This window comes from Moschus berezovskii, chromosome 11 (genome assembly GCF_049115385.1).
Source record: "Moschus berezovskii isolate FMDL1 chromosome 11, NW_MosBer_1.0, whole genome shotgun sequence".
NCBI classification, from domain to species: domain Eukaryota; kingdom Metazoa; phylum Chordata; class Mammalia; order Artiodactyla; family Moschidae; genus Moschus; species Moschus berezovskii.
The window spans coordinates 10,849,984-10,869,415 of NC_142470.1; the positions used below are offsets into that span (position 1 = coordinate 10,849,984).

Genomic DNA, 19,432 nt, shown 5'->3' on the forward strand with positions numbered 1-19,432 from the left:
ATTGATATATACAGGATTTTTTTTTCTTTAATAAAACCAGTGTCTATTTTTATTTTAATATAATTGTATTTGCTTTTTTTTTCTTGATGTCTTAATAAGAAAAAGTATTTCCATTTGAATAGAATTTCTCACAGTGGTGAGATAGGGCAATATTTGTTATCCTTACCTCATAAGTGAGTAATATGAAGTTAGGTTAAACTGTCAGCTGAATGACTTGGGGAAAATGGCACAATTGAGACTTGGGTCTTCAGAGTCCAGATCCAGTATATATCACCCAGCCTCATTTTAACTTACTAGATTAAAATTTTTATCAAAATGAAGAAGAACAATGAAAGTTGTGATTATCTCACATTATAACTCTTTCTTAATGAATGTCATTATAGAATCTAGTTCACCATAATTAGTCTATTTCCATTTTTCAGTTAACAGGCATATTAACACCACTTTGATGATTGTAGATCCTATAAATTGTTCTGAAATGAAAGTCCTGTAGGAGGAGCTTCAGGGGCTTCCTTGGAACCTATGTGCAGATTAGAAAAAGGAAGTCTTGGGAATTGCCTGGTGGTCCAGTGGTTAGGACTTGGGAGCTTTCACTGCTGGGGCCAGGGTTTGACGCCTGGTCAGGAAACTAAGATGCCACAAGCCATGTGGCATGGCCAAAAGGAAAGAAAAAAGCAGTCTCTCTTTAATATGCTGTCTTGGTTTGTTGTTAGTCTGAAAGAACGGCCTGAGAAATTTGGTACCTGGGCATTTCTCTTGCAGTTGTCTTTCTGGGTAGATCGGTCAATCAGAAAAATTCATACCTGCACCTGCAGTGGACGGGTTCAGTGCCCACCAGATGCTGGACTTGAGAAATGAGTATCTGGATTTCGGTCTCTGCTCTGCTGCTTTTATGTAGAGCTTGAAAAGCAGCAGCCATGAATCCTATTTACATTTATTTATGAGGAGCTGGGGCTTCCCTGGTGGCTCAGATGGTAAAGAACCTGCCTGCAATGCAGGAGACCTGCATTCAGTTCCTGGGTCGGCAAGATCCCCTGGTGGAGGGTGTGGCAAACCACTCCAGTACCTTTGCTTAGGGGATCCCATGGACATGAGAGCCTGGCGGGCTACAGTCCGTGGGATCTCAAAACGGCAGACACGACTGAGCACCTAACACAGACAAAGTGATGAAGAACTGGTTTGGTGTGCGTGGGGGTGTGTGGTGCTTATAGACAGGCCCTCTTGGTGTTCCTGAGTATGTGTGTGTGTGTGTGTGGGTGTGTGTATGGTACTTATAGACAGGCCCTCTTGCTGTTCCTGAGTATGTGTGTGTGTGGGGGGGTATGTGTGTGTGGTGCTTATACACAGGCCCTCTTGCTGTTCCTGAGTATGTGTGTGTGTGTGGTGCTTATACACAGGCCCTCTTGCTGTTCCTGAGTATGTGTGTGTGGGGGGGTGTGTGTGTGTGTTGTGCTTATACACAGGCCCTCTTGCTGTTCCTGAGTATGTGTGTGTGTCGGAGGAGTGTGTGTGTGTGGTGCTTATACACAGGCCCTCTTGCTATTCCTGAGTATGTGTGTGTGGTGCTTATAGACAGGCCCTCTTGCTGTTCCTGAGTATGTGTGTGTGTGTGTGTGGGGTGTGGGTGTGTGTGGTGCTTATACACAGGCCCTCTTGCTATTCCTGAGTATATGTGTGTGGGGGGTGTGTGTGTGTGTGTGTGTGTGGTACTTACAGACAGGCCCTCTTGCTGTTCCTGAGTATGTGTGTGTATGTGGATGTGTGTGTGTGTGTGTGGTGCTTATACACAGGCCCTCTTGCTGTTCCTGAGTGTGTGTGTGTGTGTGTGTGTGTGTGTGGTGCTTATACACAGGCCCTCTTGCTGTTCCTGAGTCTACCAAGTACATTCCTGCCTCAGGACCTTGTGCTGCTCCCTCTCCTGGAACCCTGAACCTCCCTGATCCTCACTTGGTACATGCTGTCACTTTATCCAGGTCTCCTTTCCAGTGTTACCTTCTCAGAATTACCCCCCATCACACTCTCCGTTGTGTTTTCTTCATAGTTCTTCTTAGCCGCTTGTTGATAGTTGTTCTTTCTAGATGGCTGTCTGAGCAACTTTTGTCAGTGATGTCTCCAATTTTAATACGCCTGGTGGGCTGCCGTCTGTGGGTTCGCATAGAGTCAGACACGACTGAGCGACTGAACTGAACTGAAGCTTGTCATAGCTTTCCTTCCAAGGAGCTAGTGTCTTTTAATATCATGGCTGCAGTCACTGTCCACAGTGATTTTGGAGCCCAAGAAAATAAAATGTCACTGCTTCTACTTTTTCCCTTTTCAAAAATCTAGGAATTACACTCTTTCTTTGATGTCATGATCGGATAACCAAAGTCATAACTCAGTAAAGTTGTAACATATTTATTATATATATATCTCCAGTTATTGCTGAAAGAAACAATAACTTTCTCTTTTGTTGAAAAGTTTATTATTTTCTTTCTTCTGTTTCCAGCTTATTGTGGGTAAAACATGCAATTTAGGAAAGCAAAATTGTATACAGTATAAATCACCAGTATCTTCTGATGTTTTTGTAAAATTCTTCATATTACAATGCAGGTCAGGTAGACATGACTAACATTTGCTTGTCTAACAGTCTTCTCTCAGAATATGCTGAGATGTTGGGTTTTGAGTGGCCTCAAATGATTTCCGTAGTACCCATTTTTAGCTTCCTACCTCCATGACCTGTGACTCCTGTCAGCTTTGTGATTAAGAAGGAAAAGTCTATGTGGCCTGCACTTCTGTGCCTATTGAATAGGTGTGGTAGCCTGGTTAGGAGTGGTGCCGTAGTCAGTGACTGAGACTCTTGCCTGAACTTCTTGCTCCCTCTTGAGTTTTTGTGTTGTGAATAAATTACCCTTTACATCAAGCTACGTTGTATCTGACTGCTGACTCTCTGGGCTTTCCACCCAAGACAGGTTTTATGATTTATTAGCCTCAAGCTGCTTCAAGTTGTGTTTCCTCACATCATTCTCCAGGGTATAAATATTTGTTTCTTTCATTTTGTGTAGTTTTGTGTTTCTTGCCCCATTAGCTTCACAAATAATTTTTTGCATGTATCTTGTTGATCGTTGTTCTTTTTAGATGGCCGCCTGAGCTACTGACTTCCTTTCCTTTTTGTTAGGCTGTGTGCTGTGTCCCAGTTAAATAAGTACTGAAATTTTCATATGCGTACATATTAGGTAAACACTTCTGTTTCTCTGTATTTGGTAGGCAAAATGGTATCTTTAGAGCCTCCTGGACAATATCTTACAAATGGCCTTCTGGTTCTGTGTGTCGCCACTGTTCCATGCCCTCACTCCTTTGGCTTTTTTTCTTAACCTCTCTTTGCCCTCAGTTCATCCAGTTTCTATCTGTACTGAACCATGAGAAGCCTGGTACCTGGGCATTTCTCTTACAGTTGTTATTATAGCTTAGAACATAACTGCAATCACATGTTGGAATAAGTCAGAAAAAATAGTTCTCAGAAAAGTAATTTGTATATAATTTAGGATATTTTTCTGCTCTCTTTGATAGATGAAGGTGCTTTGCACCCCTGGTTTCTGTTATATAAAGGGATGCTGTCTGCACCAAGCTTCTTGTTCCTTTTTCATTGACTATAGCAAAACCATCATCATCGCCCCCACATAAACACACTCAACATTTATTTATACTTGGTATTTTTCAATTTATGTTCTGTTCTGAGTGCATTTGTAACAATTTTATAAGTAACAGTTTTAAAGTACATTATAATTCACAGGGCAATCTTATATCCACTAGTTCATTTTATTGTCAAACAGCTTTATGAGGAAGCAATTATTAATATTCCATTTTTATAGCCGAGAAAACATACGTGAGTTTGTTTTCTCAGACATCAGAAAAATACTGATGCTTAATTATATAGCCATTTCCTCTCTTTTACCTTCTTAAAAAAATCTGAATGCATAAGAAAACGATCTCTTTCCTACCATGTGAAGATACCTATAAGTATCTTCTCTACTTTCTCAGAATCAATCTTTTTTATTATATTTTGGTTTCACTTCCTGTGTGCTTCCATTCTCCTCTGGGCCTATGTCCCTTTTAAGTTTAATCACAGGGTCATTTCCTATCTTTTTGAAACATCACTAAGCTGCAGAATAATGATGGTGATGTTATACATTATATAGTGTTTTCAGACTTCTTTCACACCTTTCACAACAGCTATCTGAGGTAGGCAGAACAAGTGTAAATTGCTTGTTTTTGTGGATTAAAAACCTGCAATTCAAAGTGTTAGCTAAAGTTACTTGTGTGTTTACAATTGCAAAACTTGGAAGTGTTTGGAACAGAAATGCCTCTTTTGTCTGAGTCTGGGGCCCTTCCACTGCTGTTGCTTCCTGTTATAATATATTCCTGTCATTTTCTCTCCGCATTTCCTTCATGCTTTCATATTGCCCACTGTTTACTTAGAGTGAAATCCAGAGTAGCAGTTTCTCTTGTAGCTTTGTCAAGGCTTCCTATAAAAAGAAACTGTAAACAAAGCAGGCCCATAATTTGCCAGATGCTCTGAACTTGGGTCTTTGAGCATCTGGTGCTCTTTTGCTCCTGTGCCCATGTTGTCATATGTTAGGACTGTGCTGTGTAGGGATTGGTGTCCCAGGGCTGCTGTAACAAACTACCTCCAAACCACGTGGCTTAAAACAGGAAACACTTGTGCTCTCACACTGCAGGAGGCCATCAGTCCAAAATCAGGGTATTGGCAAAGTAGGTTCCTTTGTAGAAGCTCAGAGGGAGAATCTGAACCACACCTCCTGCCTCACTCTGGTGAATCCTTGGCTTGTATTCAGTTAGTTCAGTCGCTCAGTCATGTCTGACTCTTTGCGACCCCACGGACTGCAGCACGCCAGGCTTCCCTGTCCATCACCAGCTCCCGGAGCCTGCTCAAACTTAAGTACATCGAATCGGTGATGCCATCCAACCATCTCATCCTCTGTTGTCCCCTTCTCCTCCTGCCCGCAATCCTTCCCAGCATCAGAGTCTTTTCCAGTGAGTCAACTCGTCGCATGAGGTGGCCAAAGTATTGGAGTTTCAGCTTTAGCATCAGTCCTTCCAATGAACACCCAGGATTGATCTCCTTTAGAATGGACTGGTTGGATCTCCTTGCAGTCCAAGGGACTCTCAAGAGTCTTCTCCAACACCACAGTTCAAAAGCATCAATTCTTCGGCGATCAGCTTTCTTCACAGTCCAACTCTCACATCCATACATGACCATGGGAAAAACCATAGCCTTGACTAGACGGACCTTGGTTGGCAAAATAATGTCTCTGCTTTTTAATATGCTATCTAGGTTGGTCATAACTTTCCTTCCAAGGAGTAAGCGTCTTTTAATTTCATGGCTGCAGTCAGCATCTGCAGTGATTTTGGAGCCTAAAAAAATAAAGTCTGACACTGTTTCCACTGCTTCCCCATCTATTTCCCATGAAGTGATTGGACCAGATGCCATGATCTTTGTTTTCTGAATGTTGAGCTTCAAGCCAACCTTTTCACTCTCCTCTTTCACTTTCATCAAGAGGCTTTTGAGTTCCTCTTCACTGTCTGCCTTATATAAGGGTAGTGTCATCTGCATATCTGAGGTTATTGATATTTCTCCCAGCAATCTTGATTCCAGCTTGTGCTTCTTCCAGCCCAGCGTTCCTCATGATGTACTCTGCATATAAGTTAAATAAGCAGGGTGACAATATACAACCTTGACGTACTCCTTTTCCTATTTGGAACCAGTCTGTTGTTCCATGTCCAGTTCTAACTGTTGCTTCCTGACCTGCATACAGGTTTCTCAAGAGGCAGGTCATTGTGTTAGCTTTATTAAAATGAATACTGGAAGGGAAGTATATTCAGTGTTACATTTTTTAAGCATTTGATAAAAGTTACTTTTGAAACCACCTGAGTCAGCTGTTTGTGCTCCTTCTTCCTTTTCTTCTGCATGATAAATGTATGGCTCAGTGAATTTTCACAGTGTGAACTCCAGGTCAAGAAATAAAATATCTTTAACCTCCCTCTTATTTCCTCCCTCCTTGCTAACAGTAACCACTCTGTTGATCAGCGTGTCAGTGCCTTAGGTCTATCTGTTTTGTGCCTTGTGCACTGGAGGCGTATGATGTGTGTTCTTTTGGGTCTGCTGCTTTTCACTCAGCATTATGCTGGATCCATCTATATTATTGCAGGTGGTTATAGTGTGCTCATTTTCATTATGCTCTGGTCTGTCTGTGTAGCCAGTCTGTCGTGCATTAGAAGGGCCTTCCTCTCTCTGAAAACATGCAAACCACACACAGGCTGTGATTAAGCAAAGGCCAGAGATATGTCTCTCCTTTTAAAAATCCATTAGTTCACCGGTACCTCCAGCTTCAACCCCCAGTGTTTATTGTAACCTTTTCTCTTTCCATGTTTGTGTTTCCTTCGTCTTACAGAGAGAACTCTGGGTCTCCTTTTCCCTGATAGATTTTCTCTTCTTTTTTCTTTGTAAATTTTATTTATTTGGCTATGTCGGATCTCAGTGGCAGCACGAGGGACCTTTGTTGCATCACATGGGATCTTTTGTTACGGCCTCCCTGGGCTCTCTGGTTGCAGCATGTGGGCTTAGTTGCTTCACGGCCTGTGGGACCTTAGTTCTGCCATCAAGCATTGAACCATTGTCCTCTGCATCGCAAGGCAGATACTTAACCTCTGGACTGCCAGGGAAGTCCCTAGATTTTCTTATTTGATGAATCCCCTGTGTGCGACAAATCTCTTTCCATCTTTGAACTCTTCCATGTGGAGATGCCCTCTTCGCCCTGCTCAGGCTCTCATTCCCCCTGCCAGTACCCTCTCAGGGTAACGCTCCTCAGTGCTCCCAGGCTCCATCATCCCATGCAGGCCGGCCCTTAGGATGGATGTGGATGGTCTCCTCACAGTCCATGCTCTGATACCCAGCAGGCCCCCCCTCTGTGTGGTCATCTGCTGTCCTCTGCCCTAACTCGGGCTGTAGGACTGGACCGTCTGGGAATAAGAAAGGGCCTCTCTAGGTTCTTAAATTTCACTTTAATGTTTCTGGCTGTGGGTTTTTTTCTTTCTTTCTTTCTTAAACATTCTTCAAGTTCTTTTAGTTTGAGGTCTTATATTTTCTCTAATTCTGGGAAGTTTATAGAAGTTTATCTCTGCAACTATTTCATCACCTTCATGTACTCTTTTCTCTTCTATATACTCTGTGATGTGGATGTTGATTCCTTCATTTCTCTAGTCCTTATCTCTCCAGTTTCCTTTTGTGTTTGTTATCTCTTTCTGATGTCTTCTAGCAGAATAGAAGACATGGATGTGTCTTAGCTTATTAGTTTAAACGTGGTGTTTTAGCTTATTAATTTGTTTAACTGTATCCTTTCTGCTCTTTGATCTATTAAGTGTATTTCCTTGGTTATATTTTTCATACACAGTATTTTTATTTGCTTCATTGTGATATTTTCTTCTTGCTTTGTATCTAATATCCTTTCCTATTGAATTTATTTTGAACTTTTATTTTCTGATTTTCTCTTGTGAACTCCTGTGTCCTGAGGATAATAGACACCTTAGCTCATGAACTCTGTGAGGAGGGGTGGAGAAAGTCCAGTTTGTGCCTCATTTGTGCATCATTTTCTGGGTTTAAAGAGTGAAGCCAGGGTAGGGGAGTCGCCTGGGAGAGATGACTTACCCAGGGTCAGTATAGTGTGGAATCCCTTCGCAGACTCTGCACTTTTTCAGGTCTGTTTCCCTTTGTTAAGACCACCTAGTGCATGGAGTGTAGAAAGAGGTGGTGGGAAGAGGAAACTTGTGAACATGTAGAGACCACCCAGTTACGTCCACAAGGTTCTAAACTACTTTTCCACCAGCTGACTCCACTGCCACCAACATGTTACCCTGCAGCCCCTCGACAGATCTTGGCTTGCTGACAATTTTCCTGCCTTGCAGCCACAGTTGTCTGAGCCTGTTGGAGGGAAAAATATTTGCCAAAATAACTGTCCCACACGCTAACTCCCGTCTCTGGTGTCTGGTCCTTGTCCTCCCTGCCTGTTGGTTCACTCTGTACTGGACCGAATTCCCTTTGTTGTGTGTGAACAGAAATGATTTTTTTTTTCTTTAAAATAGGTTCATGCTATAGATATGATCTAGCAACTTGCTGTTTTTAAAATGGCTATATGATTGATTACACAGGAAGATAGCTTGGATTCAGTAGTAAATAGCTTTAAAATATATGTATGTGTAAGTGTATGAGTATTTATGTGTGTTTGGTTTTATGTCCCTTTTATAATGAACTGTATATATATATTATTGCCTTATCATCTTAAGTATAATTGTAAGTTAGTGATAGAGTATAGAGGGTAGTCATTCATTCATAGTTAGGGTATAGAGTGTAGTCATTCATGTTCTGTGACGTACTTAGCCATTTCCCTCTTTTTTTTTTTTTAGTTTCTTAATAACTTTTAAATATTATGATACTGAAATAAACCCATTATAGACAAAGGGTTTTCCATTTGTATTAATAGGACTTTTTTCCAGGATGGGTTACAGAATGGATCAAATAGATAAATAGATTAAAGGATTTTTTTTATTCTTAACCATGTAGAGGAGTGCCTGAAACATATTAGACATTCAAATAATGTTTATTGGATGGAACAGTATTATAAAAACTGTTTTTTAATATGGATGTATCCATTTTGATTCCCATACACAAGATGAGATTGTCTGTTCTGCACCATCCTATAATTTTTAGATGATTTTTTTGTAATCAGAAGATGTCCCTACAAAAAACCGCTATCAGATAATATATGTAAGGTCTATTTCTCTTTTATTTTTGCCTGCTAGATAAATGGACACATGTTTTCTTGCAGAACTGAATTTGCCCTTAAAGAAATCATGTCCTCTGGAGGTGCTGAAGATGACATCCCACAGGGAGAGAGGAAAACAGTGACGGATTTTTGTTACCTTCTGGATAAATCTAAGCAACTGTTCAATGGGTTAAGGTCAGTGGACTCTTGATGCCTTAAACTGTTATCCAGTACTGTATCTTTTTTTCCCCATGGCTGATGTGTGGTAAGTTTCTGAAAGTTATGGATAAAATGTTATATAAATATCTGTTCTAGAAATGATCATGATTTTTGTGGTTGTTGTTTCATTTTCAAATGAAGAAACAATAGGAAAAGAGTATATCTTATATTGTTTTACTCAAATTGAGTGAGCTGTTTTTTAAGATGGTTTTGTGTACATTACTCCACATCATACCTGTTTTACATCTGATTTTACACTTTGTAATATCTAAGGAGCCTGGGATGCATATACAAGTGAACCTGGGGCCTCTCTTTTGTTACATCTTTTTTGTGTACTTGGTTATTTGCCTACTTGTTTTATCCTTTATTTTTCGTAGAATAAAGTATCTAAAGTAATGATGTCTAAAGTAATGATGGAGTTTTTTCAAAATAGTGTCTTTCTTTAATTGTGCATACCCTGACTAGTAGCAGGAGCTGTATGCACTTTTGTCAAAATGTGTCTTTGATTGTGTATTCTTGTAGGTGGCAGGTAAATAATTTTGTACCATTTTGTGTTATTTAAATTGTTTAACCATATTTTCAGTTCATGAGATTCTTAAGATACTGATTTACTTCAGACTTAAAGCTTCATTCTATAGGTAAAATACTAAGGATAAAGAGTTGTGGGTATATTTTGGAAACTGTATGGGAGTGAATAATTGTAAAGATAGTGAGTTATTTTTGTTTAATTATTTTTGTTGAAATAATAGTTGATTTACAGTGTTGTATTTAGTGAGTTATTTTTAATTTGCAGTTTATTTCTGGATAAAAATGAAATCTTTTCACATACTTTATATTTGGAATTGTACTGGAGGAGTTTATTTTAAAGACTTTATCTTTAAAAAACATTTACAGTCAAAAAGATAATACAGGGTCATCGAGTCAGTCCCTTGACCACTCTGTCTAAAGCTCTGCTTTCAATTGCCCTCTCATCTCTGTATTCATTTAATCTTCTCCATAAAAGTCATCACTACCTCAAAAGACTATCTTATTTATTGCTTATGATTTTTTTTTACGTTAACATGAAATGTCCCTAGGACCAGTACCCTGTGTGTGGCTGTTTCTCTACTACCTAAGCCAGGGTTTTGTCCATTACAGGTGTTTCACAAACGTTTGTTAAATGAAGGGTTCCAAAGACAGTGTTCTTAACTCCTGCACTCTGCTGCTTCCTTTCTGTGCTACAGAAGAGGTCCTTGAGATCAGCTTTTTCTTTTGCTTTATAGATTAATTGCATCTTTTTAAAGAATTATTTTCTTTCACTATTATAATTCAAAGAACAACCCCTGTAGGCCCAGGTTTTAAGTCTTTTTTTTCCCCTAGAATGTTGTAGGACTTTTAAATTGCATACTTAAAGTTTTTTCCTTTGTTCCACTTCATTATCTAGGTATATCTTGTTTTTTAACATCTACTTGGACTCCAGTATGTACCATATTCTATATTAGGTATAGATAATTTGAAAATAAAACTGACTGTCCCTGCCCTCAAATAATCTGTGAGGAAATTATAAAAATACAAAATAGGAAGAAAAAAAAAAAAGACCCTTCAAACCCATGGCTACATTCTACTCAATGCTAGCCTCAGATTTACCCTATCTGTTAAGCAAATTTCCTGTTTATCTCCATGTTCTTGTTTCTTAAGGCAGTAAGAAAACTTAAAGCATTGGTAGATTTAAGGAACAAGAAAACATTTAAAAGTTTGCATGAAAATCCCTACCATAACTTCTGACATGTGCTCTCAAACTCCTTATTCTCAACTCTTAAAACATCATTGTTATAATAACTCTGACACCTTCGTTTATGTAGTAACATGTATCAGTACTGTGTTCCTTTTATTAGACATTAATATACCCTTGTACAGATTTGTTTATCCAGTCATGAGTGGTTGAACATTTAAGTTATTCTGTACTTTTTGGCTGTTAGGAGTAATACCGCATGAACATTTGCGTATAAGGTTTTGCGTGGACGTGTTTTCTTGAAGTTCTCTTGAATACATATACCTCAGAGTGAAAATGCTGGCTCATATGGTACACTAACCTTTTGAGAAATTTCTAGACTGTTTTTCAAGGAGTCTGTACCACCAGCAATGTATGGGATTCCAATTTCTCCACATCCTCCAACACTTGTTATTGTCTGTCTTTATGATGATAGCCATCCTAGTGTGTATGAAGTGGTATGTCCTTATGCCTTTATTTTGCAAGTCCCTAATGCTAAAGCTGAAACTCCAATACTTTGGCCACCTCAAGCGAAGAGTTGACTCACTGGAAAAGACTCTGATGCTGGGAAGGATTGGGGGTGGGAGGAGAAGGGGACGACAGAGAATGAGATGGCTGGATGGCATCACCGACTCGATGGACATGAGTCTGAAAGAACTCCGGGGGTTGGTGATGGACAGGGAGGCCTGGTGTGCTGTGATTCGTGGGGTCGCGGAGAGTCAGACACGACTGAGCAACTGAACTGAACTGAACTGAATGACTAACGATAGGAGCATCTTGTCATGTGCTTATTAGGCATTTTTATGTCTTCTTTGGACAAAATGTTTAGTCTAATCCTTTGATCATTTTTCAAATAGATTTATCTTTTTATTTTTAAATTGTAGTCATTTTCTATATATTGTGCATACAAGTCCCTTGTGATGTGTCATGATTTGCAGATATATGTTTTCCCATTCTGTGGTTATCTCTTCAATGTCTTAATGGTGTCCTTTGAAGCATAAATGCTTTAATTTTAATAAAGTCCAACTTGTCATTCTCTTTCATCACTTGTACTTTTGGTGTCACATCTAAGAAATCATTGCCTAACCTGAGGTCACTGAAATGTTTTCTTCTAATAGTTCTGTGGTTTTAACTCTTACACTTTGATATGTGAACCATTCTGTGTTAGTTTTTGTATATGATACGAGATCGTAGGCATTTCTTTGTTGAGAAAACATATTTTTACAGTTGATTATATTTCTTTCGTTTTTTTTTGTTTGTTCCTTGTTTCTCCTTACCTGTTCATACTTGTAATGCTTGGATTGAATTTCCAATTTAAATCCTCTAGAACCTCTACCCTCTTATGATTTTCATCTCTATTGTTTTTCTCAGCATTTTTAGAAAATGTCTTCAATTTTCCCATAATACAGCCAGCACGTTCAACTTGTCATTTCATATCAGTGGTTTTTGCTAGACTGCTTTTGAAAAAAACCAGATATTGTGTATTTGATCCAAAGTTTACTAACTTTTCTACCTATATATGCAAATAAGACACTAGAAATTTTGATGTGTTTGTGAACAGAAATTTTTTTTTAGTATGTCTGAGAGGCATATTAAATTTAGCAGTGACATTTCTCTTCTTAAAGAGAATTATTTTCCTAATCTGATTCTGAATCATAAATGAATCATAAAGTTCAAGTGGTCTCCCGCTAGAGACTCTCCTGGACTCAGTCACCCTGTGACAGCTGTAACAGTAACGACAGAACATATACCCTCGCAGCACTCTATAAACCCTCAGTTTATAAATCACTTTCAGCTGCATCTTCATCCTTTGGCTGCCTACCAAAAATATGTTGCCTAGAAATGAATTATTTTATTTCACCTTCTTTTTCAATGTTTTGGTTATGAAAATGTATTTTACCAGCTCAAATCTGTTACCATTTTTATTTGTTGTTTGTTTGTTTTGACTGCACCTTAGTTCCCTAATCAGGGCTTGAACCCCGGTCTGTGGCATTGATAGCACTGAGTCTTAACCCCTAGACTGTCAGGGAGTTGGCTCATTTTGATTTTTTTAAAGTGCCATTTTAACTATAACACAGGTTTTATTTATTTTTAAACTAACTGCAGAGTGAACTTGTGTCTGTGGAAATAGGAGGAAACCTTAACACATGGCAAAGTTGTGTGAGATCTAATCTTTAGGGCTGTTTATTCATTGTCAGAGAAATTTATTATAATGCTTCAGTTCAGTTCAGTTCAATTCAGTCGCTCAGTCGTGTCCGACTCTTTGCGACCCCATCAATCACAGCACGCCAGGTCTCCCTGTCTATCACCAACTCCCGGAGTTCACTCAAACTCATGTCCATCGAGTCGGTGATGCCATCCAGCCATCTCATTCTCTGTCGTCCCCATCTCCTCCCGCCCCCAATCCTTCCCAGCATCAGAGTCTTTTCCAGTGAGTCAACTCGTCGCATGAGGTGGCCAAAGTATTGGAGTTTCAGCTTTAGCATCAGCCCTTCCAATGAACACCCAGGATTGATTTTCCCCAGAATGGACTGGTTGGATCTCCTTGCAGTCCAAGGGACTCTCAATAGTCTTCTCCAGCACCACAGTTCAAAAGCATCAATTCTTCAGCGATCAGCTTTCTTCACAGTCCAACTCTCACATCCATACATGACCACTGGAAAAACCATAACCTTGACTAGACGGACCTTGGTTGACAAAGTAATGTTTCTGCTTTTTAATATGCTATCTAGTTTGGTCATAACTTTCCTTCCAAGGACTAAGTGTCTTTTAATTTCATGACTGCAGTCAGCATCCGCAGTGATTTTGGAGCCCCAAAAAATAAAGTATGACACTGTTTCCACTGTTTCCCCATCTGCTTAGGATACCTTTTTCAGTTTAGTTCTTGTGTTAGGGAAGAACACACTGAAACTGCCCACCCTGGCTAGGATCCATAATAACCATTTACATGAGTTAGTTAATGACAGGAGGTCCCAGTAAGGAACATGATCTAATAAGCCACCACCAACTGGAAGAGTTCAGGAAAGGTCAAAAGGGAGACACTGTATGTCCTGCCACCTCCCAGAATGCTTCTCGCTGGCATCCATCTTGGCTGAGCAATCCGTGTGCCACCAGGAGGGACTCTGAGTCAGAATGATTGGCCAATGACAACCCAGAAATTAATCCTTCACTATAAAACCCGAGACTGCAAGCCACGTGGCAGAGCAGTGCAGTCCTCCTGGGTTCCCTTACCCAATAAGAATCTCTTGGTTTCTCAACATGTGTGTCTCCTCAGACAGTTCATTTACAGTGTTAGACAAGAGCCCCCTTTTAGGCCCTGGAAGGGGTCCCCCTTCCTGCAACACATGAGCACTTAAAACTATATTGGATTCAGGGATTTATCTTTTCATACAACTCAATATCAAAAAAACCAGCAATCTGATTAGAAAATGGTCAGAGGATCTGACTGGTTCTTTTTCCAACAAAACACATACAGATGGCCAACAGATACGTGAAAAGGCTCTGAACATTGTTAATCATCAGGAAAATGCAATTCAAAACCACTTGGGATACCACCTCACACCTGTAAGAATGGCTTATCAAAAAGACAAAAAATAACACATGTTAGTGAGAATGTGGAGAAAGGGAGCCCTTGTACACTGTTGGTGGGAATGTAAATTGATGCAGTCACCATAGAGAACGGTGTAGAGGTTCCTTATAAAGTTAAAACTACCACAGCATCCAGCAATTCTATTTCTAGACACTTATGCAAAGAAAATGAAAACACTAACTTGAAAAATTATATACAGCCCCATGTTCATTGAAACATTATTTATAATAGCCAAGATATGGAAATAATATATCCATTAACAATTGAATGGGTAAAGAAATTGTAGAATATATATATTTATGTGTGTGAATATTCTTCAAGTATTAAAAATTAAGGAAACATTGGCATTTATGATAACCTGGATAGACCTTGAGGGCATTATGGTTAAGTGAAGTAAGTCACACAGAGAAAGACAAATACTGTGCGATCTCACTTTATGTAGAATCTAAAAAGAACAACAGCAAAAACCAGAAGAAAAAGCAAAAGAAACAACTGAGCTCATGGATACGGAGGACAGACTGGTGATTGCCAGAGACAGGAGACAAGGGCACGTATGCAGTGGGTGAAGGAGGTTGAAAAAGTACAAACTTTCAGCTATATTTATACATAAGCATGTCATAGGGATGTAATGTATAGCATGGAGACTATAGTTAATGGTTTTGTTGTTTAGTTGCTAAGCTTTCTGACTCTTTGCAACCCCGTGGACTGCAGCACATTGGGCTTCCCTGTCCTTCACTATCTCCGGGAGTTTGTTCAAACTCATGTCCATTGAGTTGGTGATGCCAGCCAAATATCTCATCCTCTGTTTGCCCCCTTCTCCTCTTGCCCTCCAGTCTTTCCTAGCATCAAGGTCATTTCCAATGAGTTGGCTCTTAGTTGGTGATACTGTGTTGTATATCTGAAAGTTGTTAAAATGGTTGATCTTAAAGCTTCTCATCACAAGGAAAAAAAATTTGTAGCTGTTAAGTTAATGGATGTTATTATTGTGACTTATTGTCATTTCACGGTATCATTTTGACTGAGAAAAGTGGGTAAGCAAATTCACCAGGGATTTATTGGCAGTGCTTTGTGTGAAGGGTTCCCTTCATTTTAAACAAGGCTTAATTATTTCTACAGAAACTATATCTTGGATGAGTAACATAGATATATTCTCTTTGTGCTTCTGGGGTTCTGTTTGAGAAGGATGTGGTTAGTGGCAATGCAGGCCTGTAGTTTACTGAAAGATTAATACTCTTTTCAATTTGAGAGAACTTTCATTTCACACACACAGAAGAATGTAGAACTATTTTTTATTTATTTATTTGGCTGTGCCTAGTCTTAGTTGAAGCACATGGGATCCTTAGTTGCGTTTGGGATCTGGTTCCCTGACCAGAGATCAAACCTGTGCCCCCCTACATTGAGTCTTAGCCACTGGACCACCAGGGAATTCCCTAGAACTATTAAAAAGATGTTGGTGGAGATAAAAATGAAAAGTTGACCACACTCTATGATTAAATTTAAGCAAATTGTTGTACATCTAAAGCTAATATGTTATATGTTTATTATATTAATTCCTCAAATTAGAAATAAAAATCTACATTGCCTACAAGAAAGTAAAAAAAAAGCCTAAATTAGGAAAATAAATAAATATAAATAAAAAAGCAATTTGTGAAAATAGTATGTTTTACATGATCTTGTTTTATCAGAAATTCTCTGTCAAAATTACATTCTATAAGTCGTACTAACTCTTAGTGGGGACTCCTTGCTTTCAGCTTTTGGTCTCTTTTCTAGGGTACTGATTTTCTCACTGTGTCTGGAGCATGTGAGTGTGTGTATTTCCTGTGCTTTTTTGTATAAATGCAAGTGTTTTGTTCAGTGTTAGACTTTGATTGGAAGTGGTTGGGAGGTCTCTCTTGATCAGTTCTGTAGGTCTGTGTTAGCTGCCTGTGGTGGTGGCTTGGAGGTATGTGTGGCATTCTTCCCCACACTAGTCTCCAAAGAAGCTCTTTGATTTATGGAAATTAAATGTTTCTGTGTTCAAGTGTTGATGTAGTTTTTGTGCATTTCTTTTGAAATAGAAGAGATTCTTTGGTAATAACTAAAAGAAGCGTTCTTTTTTTGCCCCTGCCCCCCATATTTGTGTTGGTCTGAATAAAAAACAGGATCACAGTGCTTACAGAGAACAAGAAATATATTGGTAGTGGTTCTGTACCAGCTTTGGAACTTGGGAAAATGCGGTGAAGTGGAGTCTAGTCAAAATAGCATCAGCTTTTAACATGGCACCTCTGATTGCCCACCATCCTGTCACTGTTAGTGCTTGTCTTTTGGTTAACTTTCCTTTGTGTTTTTTCTTTTCTTTCTTGAGTTTGTATATTGAAGTGTAATACACTTGCAGAAAAGTACATGTATTATAAGTCTAATTTTTGCAAACTGAACATATTCATGGGGCTTGTACTTGTTTGATAGCACGTACAGTACAGCAGCAACCCCTTTGTATTCCCTCCTTCGGGCTTTTTAACTGTTTATAAGGAGAGTGAAAAAGTGAGTTTCAGTGCATGAAAGGCTAGAGTTTCTATATAATGTCTTATTGGGATACAATAAACTTTCTCTTTACTCTTGAAGGTGTATCTTTATGCCATATACATATTAAGCTATCCATCTAAGTTGTCAGAGCCTTTTCATTTTCCCAGCCATGAATATCTTAATGGAGTATTTTTCCTGACTGAAAGTACCTTCTTGTAATATGTACATAATAAATAATCTCTTCTATCCACTCACTGTGTAAGAAAACACAGTCCAGAGAGTGAGAAATGAATAAAATGAACGGTGTTTTGCTTATAATAGCTTTTGCATGTAGTTACAGTAGTAATGAAGTGAGAATGATGCTAGAAATAGCTTTGAAGACTGTCAGAAAATGATCAAAAGCCTAAGCGCTTGCAGGGTTCTAGTTACCATGGTGACTAAGACTGTCGAAGCAGGATGGAATACTTGGTGGGATTATATAAGGCAGCGTCTTAAGACATGTATTTGAGATATGCAGCTGTGACTACCAGTAGTATCCTTGACTTTTGAAACAGCACAGGCCCACAATCACTAATTATTTGTCCCCAGGGGAGCAAATGCCCAAAGCCAAAATAAATGTTGGAAGCAATAAACAAACAAACATACATACATACATATGCAAAGAAGTGTATCAAAGTGAAGTGTATTGGTCTTAAATAAAAATTATGGCAGAAATTTTTATTAAGCATGCTCCTTAATATTTCAGAATAAAGAAGAAATCATCGCCAGTGCTTTCTTCAACAGCCTCTTTTTAGGACGCCTTGGTTGCTGTGTAGGTAGGAAAGGATAAGTAAGGGGATTAACAGTTTCTTCCCTTTGTGCCCTTTGTCCCTCTCACGCTCTTTCCTCTCTCTTCCCTCTCTTTTTCTTCCTCTTTATCTTCCTTCTTCACAATATTAATGCTTTCCTAGAGGCAAATTTCCACGGACAGGTAATAGTAAAGTGCATGTTATTTCAGAAGTAATACCCTAAACTATCTGTATAAGCTTGTGATCCGTTCCGTTCCGTTGCTCAGTCATGTCCGACTCTTTGCGACCCCGTGGACTGTAGCCTACCAGGCTTCTCCGTCCATGGGATTCTCCAGGCAAGAATACTGGAGTGGGTTACCATTTCCTTCTCCAGGGGATCTTCCCGACCCAGGGGTTGAACCCGGGTCTCCAGCATTGGAGGCAGACGCTTTAACCTCTGAGCCACCACCTGCTCTTATTTTGTATGGTTTCCTACCCAGAAGCAGTTGCGCTTGCAGTTGAGGTAGACGGCCACCAGGGTGCAGTAGATGTCGTGATCCTGCGATCTAGAAGACCATTGACTGACAAAAATTTAATGAGCCGCAAATGTGATTGAAAGTTTTTCTAGTAGCCAAATTTTAAAAATCTAAAAGAAAAAAGCTCAAATTAATTTTAACAGTATATTTTATTTGATTCAGTAAATCCAAAATATTTTCTTTCAACATGTAATCAATATAGAAAAAGTATTGAGATCTTTTACATTCTCTTTTTTTATACTGAGTTTTTGAAGTACACTGACTAGTTTATACTTTCACACATTTCAGTTTAAATTAGACGCATTTCAAGTACTCAGTAGCCACACCGTGGCTATTGGCCTAGGCAAAATTCTTCCCCCTTTTAGCTTCTGTCCTCAGAATGGTCTGCTATGCTTTCTGGTGAATACATGCTGGCTATTTTGGGGGGTTTTCTTCTTCATGGCCCATCCTCTGTCCCTATGGTTTCTGGTCTGTCTTCCTGCACAGATGCTGGTAGCCTTCAGGTCTTTTGGCTATTGTCGATTTGTTCCCACCCACTCGTATTTTGGGATTTGAAGGCTACCTTATCACTTATTATATTAGTTTTCTAGGGCTATCATAACAAAATGCCACATACTAGGTGGCGTAAACAACAGAAATTTATTCTCTCACAGCTCTGGAGGCTGGAAGTCCAAGATCAACATGTTGGCAGAGTTGGTTCATTCTGAGGCCTCTTCTTGGTTTGCAAATGGCCATTTTCTTGCTCTGGCCTCAAGTGCGTCCCAGGTGACTCTCTGTGAGCCCTAATCTCCTGCTTATTAGGACACAACTTGTTGTCAGAACAAGTCAAAATGTTGCTGTCAATGGCATCCTAAGAGTGAGCTCCCAGAGAAGGACTTCAGTGATGTAGAATCAAAATATGGGTTGTTTTTCTCTATGGCAGAGAAGAGAGAGAGTATTAGATTACAGACTCAAAGGGGTTATGAATTTCAGTCATAGCTCAACAGTTAACTGGTCATGAGTTCCCAGGCAACCCATTTAAGTTCTCTGCTTCTCATTTTAGTATGTATGTGTATTTACATATATTTGCACATATCTGCCTGCAATGTGGCAGATCCAGGTTCTAACCCTGGGTTGGGAAGATCCCCTGGAGAAGGAAACGGCAACCCACTCCAGTACTCTTGCCTGGAGAATTCAAGGACACGAGTCTGGAGGGCTATACAGTCCATGGGGTCGCAAAGAGTTGAACACAACTGAAGTGACTAACATTTTGC

At 39.4% G+C, this 19,432-nt stretch overlaps 1 protein-coding gene across 1 annotated transcript in view; it reads left to right on the top strand.

The window, feature by feature from the left end:
• The window catches only part of SCAI (suppressor of cancer cell invasion), a 118,916-nt gene that overhangs the window by 47,838 nt on the left and 51,646 nt on the right, over window positions 1-19,432 (top strand). Inside the window, exon 3 of the mRNA XM_055399318.2 lies at window positions 8,880-9,011. Coding sequence (XP_055255293.1) covers window positions 8,880-9,011 — 132 coding nt within the window. The remainder of the gene's footprint in view (window positions 1-8,879; window positions 9,012-19,432) is intronic.